Source organism: Ornithorhynchus anatinus, chromosome 2 (assembly GCF_004115215.2).
Source record: "Ornithorhynchus anatinus isolate Pmale09 chromosome 2, mOrnAna1.pri.v4, whole genome shotgun sequence".
Classification (NCBI taxonomy): Eukaryota; Metazoa; Chordata; class Mammalia; order Monotremata; family Ornithorhynchidae; genus Ornithorhynchus; species Ornithorhynchus anatinus.
In genome coordinates, this window is record NC_041729.1 from 92,062,022 (window position 1) to 92,074,910 (window position 12,889).

General features: G+C 37.9%; 1 protein-coding gene across 6 annotated transcripts in view; it reads right to left on the bottom strand.

The window, feature by feature from the left end:
- Positions 1–12,889, bottom strand: part of EYA4 (EYA transcriptional coactivator and phosphatase 4) — a 232,144-nt gene that overhangs the window by 126,857 nt on the left and 92,398 nt on the right. For all 6 annotated transcript variants that reach the window (XM_039911180.1, XM_029082981.2, XM_039911178.1 and 3 more), the window contains one exon: positions 386–435. In XM_039911180.1, the coding sequence (XP_039767114.1) occupies positions 386–435 (50 nt within the window). The remainder of the gene's footprint in view (positions 1–385; positions 436–12,889) is intronic.

The window sequence follows — 12,889 nt, forward strand, 5'->3', positions numbered from 1 at the left end:
ATCAGATACTATGAGGAGTTTTCTCTTTTGGAGAATGTACTTAGAATGTCTAAATCTGCAATGAAGGGAGGAGTGTAAATGATACTATTACTTCCAAAAAGAGACGGGGTAAAAATGGAGATGAATTCAGCCCTCTTTAATTCCCGTACAACCGACCACACATATCGATTCCTTCTTTTAAACTCAACCCAGTCTCTATTAGCTATTACTGTCCACATTTTCAATGTGCTGACCAGTTTGAAATTCTATTTGCCAGTCATAGTTTTTTGCAAAGAACCTGCTAATCTAACTAGTCACAAAATTCTGTCTGCAGCATATCCTCTTTCATTTTTTTCTCCCGAACCCAAAACTTTGCTTAAAGTGTCTAGGCCTTTGTTAACCATACCTGGAGTTCTGAGGCTCTGAAACATCTGATTCTGCACACGTCTTCTTTACCTGAAAGAAGAAAGCAATTATTAGGTATTCTTATATGAAATACAGCTTCCTTATGCTCAATACCCACACTCACAATGCCGAAAGTGGATATAGTTCTACTCACCATGATCTCTATAAAATACTTCCCGCATTTTACAGCGGCAGTGTGTAGCACTAACAGTGTGTTTCATTATTATCCCATGAACAGCTGCCAACTGCACGCCCCTAGACTCCATTAGTATGTAAAATGTCCAGCTAAAATAGCTCAGGAGAAGTCTAACTAGAAACAAAGAAAGCAAAGAGCCAGGTTTCCCCGGTAAGAAACTAGAAAGCCATACTGTTCCCAGCTCAGAAAAGAAATGTTTTCCCAATTGATATTACTTCTGTTTCCTGCTGAAGCTCACAATAATAAACACCAGATTCTGGGGCAAAGTGCAGTGTTAGCTAAATAATTCATACATTAATTTTCAGTTTTGGAATCCAGAGACCATAAGTTTCATATATTTTCCTCAGAGTATCAAGTAAGTTCTTATCCCGAGTACAGACTTCTCACACATATGTGCAGAATATTTATGCGGGCTATATTTCATTGTTCAGATTTAACTTTGTGGTTCATTAGGTCTAACCAAAGGTAAAGCCTGAAGATTGAGGTTCTTCTCACAACTGTTTTTTCCTGATCATCAGAAAGTGTGGTGTGTCACCTAAGCTCAGGACAGGCTACTAGTTAATTACCGCTGATAATATAACCATCTGCTTCATTTTTGCATTCAGATAATCTTTTGGAACATATATGAATATACACACTGAAGGAGTTGGGGGTGATTCCTAATTCCCTTCTACTGAAAGGTAAAATATGCACATAGATCTTATCATTTGTAGCAGATTCTTAGTGTCTATTTTTACTGCACATTTCACAATTAGGAATCCAAGAAATCCAAGTATCTTTTCCCCTTTGACCTGTGGTTTGCAAATTAAAAGCTATCCACCTTGCTTACTTAAACTATCAACCTATAAACCAATGTTCAGGGATTATCAAATCCAATTCTTGGGATGTTCCATTTTGTAGTCACATTTATTTACAGGTGAAGGTTTGCAAAAAAGTTCCTTGCAAGGAATCAATAGTGATTGAACCAAAAAAAAAAAAAAATTCTAAACACCCAGTGACTTTTAAATCTCTGCTTTGTTCTCTATCTCCAAAATTAAATTCCATGTTTACTTAGAGGGAACATTTTATTTTCCTGGTCTTCCTTGATGCTAAATGCAGTCAATTTTTTCCACATGATAAAAAAAATTAATAATAGAAAATCACAAGAAATGGGAAAGAAGGATTATCTTTACCATTGCTATGAGCAGATATTTATTGATCATTATCATTTTTAGTGCGTGAAGGTCATTAGATGGTTATCAAAAATCCTGCACTCACCACCACCTGTCCTGGACTAAGACTGTCCTGTCCCTAGGACTAGGGAAAGAGTTCTTGGCTTGGGAAGATTCAGAGAGGAATCTTGCAAGAAGGAACTACACAGGGAATTAGGAGAAAAGGAGGTTTGGAGGAGGGACAGAAGGTGGGAGAACAAACTGGAAAGACACAAGGTAAAGCATCCCCAGAACTGGCTTTTCTCATTTACCTTCTCAGACTTTCGTCTTGAAAATTCTAGGGACCAACTATCTCCAGCTACAGCTCTCCCTTCAAACTCATCTCCTCATCCTCCCTCCCCTATTTGAAAGACAAACTACCGGGAATTAGGTACTGGGGTTAGGGGTAAAGAGGCCAGTGTTGATTCTTAGAATGAGGAAGGCAGTCACAAAGAATGGAGAAAACAGAAGGAGCTTACTTTGAAGACAGGAAGGATGACTTCCATAATTTGCAAATACAAATACAACCGCCGTCTGATATCTGTATTAAACTGGAAACTTGACAAAGAGAGGACATAGTAGACACTAAACTGAAAAGTACTCCAAGAGATAAGACTTTTTGCACAGTAAAATACTGAAGGCAGGGTTTATCACAACAATAAGGAGAGGAGTGGTGAAAAAGGGATAGGAAATATGTAATGCCAAACATACCTGATGACAGCCCTGCCTGTTACGAAGACAGTCAATTCACGGCAATCACTCAGATTTATAAAGACATTATTTCACTTTGTATAAAAATTTGCTTAGGCAGGGAGAAACTGTGTTTATTAAGACATATAATTATCTCTAAGAAGAGAAAAAAATCCCTCAATTTTTTAAATTGGAGACATATTTCAAAATACAAATTTACATTTTTTACTAACTAACTCAATCCTAAGGAATTCCCAAGCAGTCCTATGTTTACATTGGCATTTTTTCCCTCTCGCTCATTGCAGGCAATCTGCCGACGTCTCACAGGACTGAGTTAACCATTGCCCAGGCATCACTTTTCCATTGCCATGTCTTTAAATGTGTTATCACTGAGCTCACTTTCAGTCAGGAAGAAAGCAGGATATTCTGCTCTCCTGGCACATGGCACTTTAATTGTCTGAGTGCTACATCTTGAAAATGTCCAAGGTGATACCTATGGCTCCCAGAAGCCAAGGAGATCACAGGTTCCAAAGACTTGGGAAGACAAACTCAACCTGCAGCTCCCTGAATGAGTGTCCGTAACCAATTACAGTTTTGCATTTGAGAGACATATAATGTGAACGTTGTTGGCTGTCTCTTTGCCAGAGTCCCTTAAAGCCATTATGCTGTAGGGTCGTGCCACTACAAGTTAAACCTATTAAAAGGAAGAGGGAAACCACTGTCAAAAATCAACTCGAGCTGCTTTGTATGCGTTGGAGTCGTTGGAATGAGCCACCTGCAAGTTTGAAACACAACAATGAAATATCCACCTAGCTTCATCTCGGTTTCTAAAAGACTCTCACCAGCCTGGGAATTGTTCGGTTTCTCATAAGTGAAGAGTGAGGAAATGCACTAAATGACTTCATTTACTTTTGCCCAAGGGGCCCTTTGTGTCCTGGGAGAAGTGTCCAGCTAAGGGTTAGCTGAGGTAAGGGAAATCTGCCAAATTAAAAATGTTACTTTATACCATGTCATTTAAGTGGCGAGAAAGGAAAGATCTACCTTTCAACTACCACAGTAAGAGCCAATCTAGTTTCGGGTTGTGGAAATCTTGGAAGCTGACAAACTGTAGGGTGCAAGTGAGGGTGTGAAAATAAACAATTACACTCTTTTTTTGAGTCTCCAATTTGTGGGGTTTTTTTTTGATCCATCTGGGTCAGTGTTCTCTGCTACCTTTCAGAGAAGCAGTATGGTGTAGTGGATACAGCATGGGCTTGGGAGTCAAAAGGTCATGGGTTCTAATCCTGGCTCTGCCACTTGTCTGCTGTGTGACCCTGGGTAAATCACTTCACTTCTCTGGGTCTCAGTTTCCTCATCTGTAAAATGGGGATTGAGACTGTAAACCCTACATGGGACAGGGACTGTGTCCAACCTGATTTGCTTGTATCCACCCACATAATAAGCACTTAAATACCACAAATATTATTATTACCATTGCAGCCTACAGTTCTGAATCCCTCTGGGGGGTTTTTCTGCTCATACTTGGCAGGAGAGGAAAAGGAACAACCACAGTAAGCAGGAAGGAAGAGGAAAAGAAGTTCTGAAGGAAGAGATGAAAAATTTTTTTTGGTGGGTCCCAGTCTTAGCCCCTATTATGCAACGGTATTTTATATCCTTCACGGGGTTGTTGTTTCCAACACATCACAGAATTATCAAGATGGAAACAAAAACTTCAGGTGTTAATGATCCTCATTCTTCTACCTTGGCAAATCTTAACTAAATCATCCATGTTTTTCTTTTAAATTTCCAAAAGTCTACCTTACAGTTTTTGTGTCTCACAGAAGTTGGGGTGTTTAGTAACAAAGCAAAGACTTTCTGGATCGAATTGCAACCCATACATCCTTGCTGGAAAGCATACCCTCTCCTCCTGTGGTCAAGTCATCCCTCAGCCTTCTCTTCTCTGGATTAAATAAAGATGGTCTAAATCAGGCCTTTACAGGATAATAGTGAAGGGCTAATGGGGCAGAAACCCACATGTCCTAGCATTCTGGTGCTCCAGTTGGACACCTAGCCAAGAAATCCACTCTCCCGGGCTCAGTGCTGGACTGAGAGCCAATTTCTGCCATCTTTAATTATGTTAAAAATTTCAGTTCAAATTGAAGACAACTTTCTCTCCCAAAAGATAGTGTAGTGACCACATTTATAGTAAAAGCAACATTAAATATTAATTCAATCATTTATTGAGTGCTTACAGTGCGCAAAGCACTTTGCTAAATATCCTGGACTTTCTGCACTGGAAATCTACCAGTGACCCTTGTTTCTCTCTGCTTATCAAAGAACAAAAGTTCCCAAGCCATTAGTTGGCAATGAAAGAATATTTTCCCATACCTCTAACAAAATAAAGCCTAAGAAGAATAAAGACTTCAAACCACCACGGGGCTTTTCTTCCACATTGCTCTAAATTACCTTCTTGTATCTGGTTTTTCTCATAACATATCTGTGAAGTACATTAGCTAAAGGTTGGTATTATCTTCACCTTCCAAATTGTAAATGCCCATTAGGTTACTTTCCCACCCAGGGAATTCTACAACTGGGGATAGAATTCACATATCCTGACTCCCAGGCCAATGGGAAGCAGCGTGGCTCAGTGGAAAGAGCCTGGGCTTGGGAGTCAGAGCTCATGGGTTCAAGTTCTGGCTCTGCCACTTGTCAGCTGTGTGACTGTGGGCAAGTCACTTAACTTCTCTGTGCCTCGGTTACCTCATCTGTAAAATGGGGATTAACTGTGAGCCTCACGTGGGACAACCTGATTACCCTGTATCTACCCCAGCACTTAGAACAGTGCTCTGAACATAGTAAGTGTTTAACATTATTAATCCATAGGCTACACTGACTCCCAATAGACTTGCTCCTTTGTCATTTTCATAAAAACAAAGGCAACACAGATGAAATGACTTTCAATAATCCTCCATCCAAAAGGGTTGTTTTTGAGCCACGGAAGGACCTTTAAGCTAATTTTAACTGGAACAATGAAATTTGAGGGAGCGCAAAAGACGATGGTATCTTTTTCCTCCCAAATACCTTTTTTTGGGAAAGGAGAACTAACTACCTGGCAAGATTCATGGAAATCTACCAGTGACCCTTGTTTCTCTCTGCTTATCAAAGAACAAAAGTTCCCAAGCCATCAGTTGGCAATGAAAGAATATTTTCCCATACCTCTAACAAAATAAAGCCTAAGAAGAATAAAGACTTCAAACCACCACGGGGCTTTTCTTCCACATTGCTCACCATTTTCAAGTCCCTATACCTAGGCTTCCACAGCTACATTTAGGTAATTCATCCCAGAGAGCCTGTTTCTACCTGGATTATGCGTATGAATGGTCTTTCAAGATTGGACACAGTGAACTTTATCCCTCTGTGCAGGTGTGGCTGAAAAGACCATTGTGAAATACTTCCACATGGGAAATATGTAAAAATTGCCCTTTGCTGTGCTATTGTTCTAATATTGAAACCGCTATCACTAGAACGCAAAATTGAAAATAGCAACAACTTCTAGAAACTTCTTCCCAGATAGAAGCTCCTCTATCCCTGTTTAACACTCTTGCAGGGAACGGCAAGAATAGCAAAAGGCAAGGAAGGCAAAAAAGCAATACCAAAACACTGCATTTATAAAGGGAAATTATCATGAAGTGAGGAATGTGGTTATGAAAAACGTGACAGAGATAGGAAAACAGTGAAAATGGGAGATTAGGTAAACCAAAAGAAGTTCAGAGAAAATAGTATAAGAACTCCCAAAGCTATCTTGCGATCATAAATCACGAATGTATCCATGTATCTATTTTGTTTATTCCGTTGGGTCTAGCATTTATATCTTATTAGCATTCTTAATAATAGTATAATCATCATTCTAAATCATCACCATCATCATTACTATTTACTGAGTACCTACTGAGTGTAGTGCCCTTACCTGGCACATATTTGCCCGGCACACAGTAAGCATTCGACAAATACCATAATTATTATTATTATAAATTATAAAATTATTATTGGAGACTGGTGGGGAGAAGAACCTGGCCTGAGAAGGGTGAGGAAGTCCCCACAGGAAGCTGGAGGGGTTGATCTCTCTCTCTCCTCTCCCTGTTTCCTCCTCTTCAAACCCACTCCTCCCTTTCCCTTTGCCCCCAGGTGCTCAGTGCAGTGCTCTGCACACTGTAATTGCTCAGTAAAAAACACTGAATGACCAGCCATAGCCCCTTCCTCTGAATGTACGGTGATGTAGTATATAAAGTCCGGGCCTGGTAGTCAGAAGGTCATGGGTTCTAATCCCAGATTTGTCACTTGTCTTCTGTGTGACCTTGGGCAAGTCACTTCTCTGTGCCTCAGTTACCTCATCTGTAAAATGAGGATTAAGACTGTGAGCCCCACATGAGACAATCTGATCACCTTGTATCTGCCCCCAGTGCTTAGAACAGTGCTTTACACACTTTGCACCTAGTAAGCGCTTAACAAATACCATCCTCCTCATCATCAAAAGTGTAAAAAAATTGATACAAATGATGAAAATAATTGTATTATACAAATAACTGTCAAATGTACTATCTTCTCTACTGCAGAATAACTACAAAGGTAAGGATAATGTATTTTATATGTTCCCCAAATGCCAAAACAATACTCTGCTCATAGTAAGCTCTGTTAATGCTGACACAGATATCAATATCAGGTTCATAAGAATTAGAAGAAAAATTTAGAAATGTTAGGGGAAAAATTTTGAAATGTTAGAAGGTAAATTTCTAAACATATGGATAGATACTTGGTGGGGGTGGGGGTTGGGCAAGTGTTAAATTGTTTCTCTTAGTTTACCAGAAACCAAAAAAATTGGATACTGCTTATGTTTTCTATTCACTTCTGATGGTCATCATTTCTTATATATCTAAAAGTGACCAGAAAGCTGGTGATTTTGGCAAAATGGAGGTGGTGTCTAAGAGAGTGGGGCGTCAACTGTGAGTGGTGCAGTGGCTAAATGATGAGCAGTCAAGATTGCCTGGACACTCTAAAACTGTCCCATCTGGGCTGTGGATGGGAATTTCTAGTACGACACTCCTCCCCACTATCAGCTTAATTTTGCCTAGAAAAATAAGACTAAAACATAGGCAAAAAAGCAGGACTGCCATAACTACATTTGACTTCAAGCTCCGTTTATCACATCCCACCTCAAGCCTCAATAGAACTAAGGTAGAAGTAAGTGTGAACAATCGAGATAATATAGACAAGATTGTTAGAGCAAGCAGATAACCAAAAAAGATAGGCATTGCGATGGGGTGAAAATGAATGATCTATCAAATAAAAGTTAGGAAATTTATTTTGCTCTCCTCACAGAAATTTCTATATCTCTACATCTTTAGTTTGTGATAGGAGCTGAAATACAATTCTGCTATTTTCTGGAAGTGTGGCTAGAAGTACGTAATATCATTTTCGGGGCAGGCCAGTGATCCATTCAACCTAAGATTCTGTTCATGACAGGAACAATGGGATGTTTGGAGGAACCAAAAAAGGGTTGCTCTTCTTGACATTTTCCTTAGGAGACTGTGATAGGCTACTCAAGATTCAAAGAGGTCAATTTGAAATGTAAGAATTGAAATAATTATGCTAAAGAGAACCAGATCCTATTTTTCCCATGACTGGTACTTGTCATGAAAGTTATTGAATAGCAAGAAAATGAGACTATTCTTAAAAATATCATATTTTCCTATTTCAAAGCCCATTTTTAATTGCAATAAAGGAAGCTGCTTTGAAGAAGGCCATCAGTTCAAACTCCCATACTCAGTGAAAGGACAATTCAGGTTCCCAAAATTCATTTTGCCTGAATTATTTAAATAATTCTTGTAAATGTGGTTTGTTAGATAATGAGATAGATAATCTCTTTTTTGACCTGACTTCTACAGATTGGTTGTCTATTTTGAGTGACTTCACCAGATCAACCCCATTCGGCCTGAATCAAGGCAGTTATAAAATACTACTGAGGGTCACGTATCTTTATTGGCAGACTTTCAAAGACCGAAAAAGATTGTGATTTCTTCTAAATTTCACTTGAATGTTGGAGAATCCCCAGTAACCGTGAATGCAAGGAAACATGTTATCCAGGGTTTTGCAAATACTATATCCCTATGCCAGTCTCAAAATAACCCGCGAATTAATAGAGTTGATTTCTGATAATTCAATCTATTTAATAATGATGGTATTTGTTAAGTGCTTACTATGTGCAAAGCACTGTTCTAAGCCGCTGGGAAGGATACAAGGTGATCAGGTTGTCCAAAGTGAAGCTCACAGTCTTAATCCCCATTTTACAGATGAGGTAGCTGAGGCACAGAGAAGTTAAGTGACTTCCCCGAAGTCACACAGCAGACAAATGGCGGAGCCAGAATTAGAACCCATGACCTATAACTCCCAAGCCCATGATCTTTCTACTAAGCCATGCTATTTGACAGGTTTTCTTTTTTTATTAGTTGCATTGTAAGCTTTTAGTTTTAAACCTTCCTGTTAAAATATTTGGAAAAGTTATGCTTTTAAGTTAAAAGGTTTAATAGGTTACAAGCCTCTGGGATCTACTGCACAGGAAGAAATGTCCTACCACTATGTGATGGGGGTGACTCTCATCAGCCCCTGCTCAAGCCCAGGAAGGACTAAAACAAGCTGGAGCAGTGTAAATCTTTCACTGCTCTCCTTTCTCCCTACTTTTAAGGCCCACCACGCAGGACAGAGGTTGTCCCACCCATGTGTCATTGGGAGCTTTTTTTTTTTAATGGCATTTGTTAAACTCTTATTTAGTTGGGACAGGACAAATACAGGCAGCATGAAGCTTTCTTAACTTTTAAAATATTGGGAAGGCCACATTGCTGGTTATAGCTGTGACTTCTCTATCTGTTAGTCTGAATCATGAGGAACTGAAGTCTTGCTGCTCTTGTTATTTATCATTGTCCAAATATTATATACTTTTGTTTTATCTCTATTTGTCTATCTACAAGACTGGACTCGCACTTCACTCTTAGACTGTGAGCCCTTTGTGGGACAGTGTCTCTCTCTCACCAGAATATTTTTATTCCCATTCCATAGTATAATACTTTGCACATAGCAGGCACTTACTAAATATTATTAGCATTGAAAAGGTTTCAATTAGGAAACAATCAAAACCTTGCTGAAAATTCAGTATGTAAGTTTAGAGTCTTCTTTCGTAAACTTGCACTGGAATAATATAATGTAGTTTTGTGACATGTCCCAAGTCTAAATATAGCAAGAAGCCAAATAAACTAGGGATATTGTTTTAAGAACAATATGCATGTTCCAGGATATTTTGAAAATAAAGATTTAAGTTTTAGAAAAATAATAATAATAATAATGTTGGTATCTGTTAAGCGCTTACTATGTGCCGAGCACTGTTCTAAGCACTGGGGTAGACACAGGGGAATCAGGTTGTCCCACGTGGGGCTCACAGTCTTAATCCCCATTTTACAGATGAGGTAACTGAGGCACCAAGAAGTTAAGTGACTTGTCCACAGTCACACAGCTGACAAGTGGCCGAGCCGGGATTCAAACCCATGACCTCTGACTCCAAAGCCCGTGCTCTTTCCATTGAGCCACGTTGCAACGTTGACCCATTTCACCTATGATTAACCTTAGTCAGTGGAAATAGAATAAAAATTAATTCTGGTGAAGTTATTGGTGCAAAGGAGGAATAAAAAAAAAACAGAGGGGGCATTGCTCAGATCAAAAAATAAACTGAGAACAATTCCTTGGGATCACAGGTGGTTGCAAACTTGTTAAATAATTTGAGACATTTATCGAAAGTGCAAAACTAGTATTTTAAATTTAAATGGTTTTCCACTTTTTGAATATCAAAGCGTATTTGGCTGTCCAATAACACCACTTGATGATATTTTACAATGGTATTTTGCATGGAAAATGACAATAATGTAATTACCCCTTCTACAAAAGCAAAGGGAGAAAGCTTCAGAAATCTGACTATATAATATCAATCCCGTTTTACCTATGGTTGAGGCCTTTATCAAGTGCCTGATTTAGTGACAGAAACAAGCAAATTTACTATACAATGTGAGGTAGAAAAATTCCAGTTAAGTATTTCTTTTTTCATATTTTTCAATGTTTAGAGAGTGAAAATATTTTAATGAAGTCATTTTGTCAATTTCCCTTAAGATAATGTAGTTTTCTTCAACCTATTTCACATTAACCTAATTATTGTAACTAACAGCATGCATTTAATAAAAATCAATCCTTCTATTAATGATAATTCTGCACAGAATATTGATTCAATCTATTGATATTTTAGAAGACCATGCCTTTCATTAACTCCTTCCAGTTTATTAGGAACATATATTACAATTAGGTTTAATGTATCCTGCTATCCAACTTCAAATTGCAGGCAATATGCATGAAAGTACAGTTTAATATTATGTTCTAAATTGTGCTTCCACAACCTCAAATATTCTTTAGGAAAAGTTTAAATTCATATCAGGCTCACGACTTTAATAAATATAACCTAACGCTTCTAACATTGTCTTTGGGTTTTCCAGGACAACAAGCTCCTGGGTTGCTTTCTGGCCTTTAAACTCCAGGGCCTCGAGGACTCTGCTGTTAGGGGTGGGGTGAACAGGACACTACTCTAGGGAGGAATTATTTTCTATAGAAAAAAAAATCATATCATCTATAAGTCTTCGTCAACTGCAACTGTCAAGATTGGCTTTCAAATTAATGACAGGGTTTGAGGGTTCACTGTGAGGTTAAACCCATTTTAAAAGAAGTATACTAATAATTACCCTGCAAAACAAATTACAAATTATTTATGCACATCTGCATTGAATAGAATGGCAGTCGAGACCCCTTAAAATGCTGTTGTGCATAGACTTTCAGACATGTCATAGGTCTTTGTCACCTGCCATAAACTAAGCATTTACAGTTTATAATGTTCTATTCAAGAAAAATATCGGACCTTCTAATGGTATACTTTCCAAGTATTACTCCACAGGGACTATGTCAGAGGTAATACTGCACTTAAAAGGCCACAGAAAGAACCACAAGATGCCGTGGCCGATCGTGTTACAGCTCATATTAAAGTGCTTCATTTTAATTTTGTTTTAACTTTGGAAATTAAGACTAGATTATGATTTTATAGCGACACTTTCTGACTTTGTTCTCCGCACAGGTACTGGTGTAAATGCAGGAACTATTACCTGATATTCACAAGTGTTTTAAGCCAATGCAAATGCACAAATGGAAATTATTGTCCACCATATTCTTTGAACTCCTCTCCAGTTTTCCTGCAATTTTTCAACTTCAGAGAATAACGCTTTTAATATTTGATTATAGGCTCCTGATAAGTTAGAATGCTTTGCACTAAGCATTAATGCTTATTTACGATGCAGAAAAAGATGATCAGAATGATAGTCTTGATGGCCTTTACCTGTTCATTATCCATCGCTATTTAGGAAAAAAGTACCCTCATTCTTACAGCATAAACTCTTTTTGAAAAATTAGAATTTCAGCCTCAACTGATTATTTACATATTTAAACATTTTACAATCTCAAACCAGAAGTGTTCCCAGTTTTTTATAGATGTCATTTTTCAAGCAATAATAGTTGGAGCAAAAAGCAAGCTGCATGTACTTTACCCTGCTCCCTAAGCAGAAAAATTCTGCCGGGACTTGTGCAAAGTCTTCTGCATCCTTTTTTTTTCTGCCTGAGATATTGGAATGTTTTGGCTACAAGGTTAAGAGAGATTCCCCCATTTATCACGACCTGCCAAACACAACAGGACTACAGCCAAACCAGCCTTCTACCACTTAACTAATCCAGCTCATCATAGGCATGACACTTCAAAAGAATTTTGCCACAGGCATAGATTAGTTCTCATTTGCTTTCAAACATAAATATCAATCATTTTATAACATGTTTTAGGGGAGCTAACATTTTGAATATTAGGAATAATTGATACCTAGACTTTTCAATTTAAGCTCTAATTGAATACAGAGCTAGTTGGTATGTCAGTATAAACTTCCATTAACTTTGGTAAAAGACACTTCTATAAAACCTTTTTAAAGACCATTTTTCTTACCCAGATGGTTATTTTCACTTGATAAATTAATTTTTTTCCAATGGATATAGTCAACCTAGTTCCAACTGACAATTTCACACTTCTGTAAATGGGAAAACTTAACAGGTGGTACCAAATACTGGATATTTTATATAAGCCATTTTGATTTAAGGAACAATAGAATTTTACTTTTGGTGATAGGTTATAGATACCCCTGCAACTAAAATAGCCAAAACAGAATAATCATACCACCAAGGAAATTATGTTTTTTTTTATACTGGCCAAATTTTGTAATATGTAGATTTGAGATTTTAAGTTTGAACACTTGTCTTTTTAGCAATACAATTT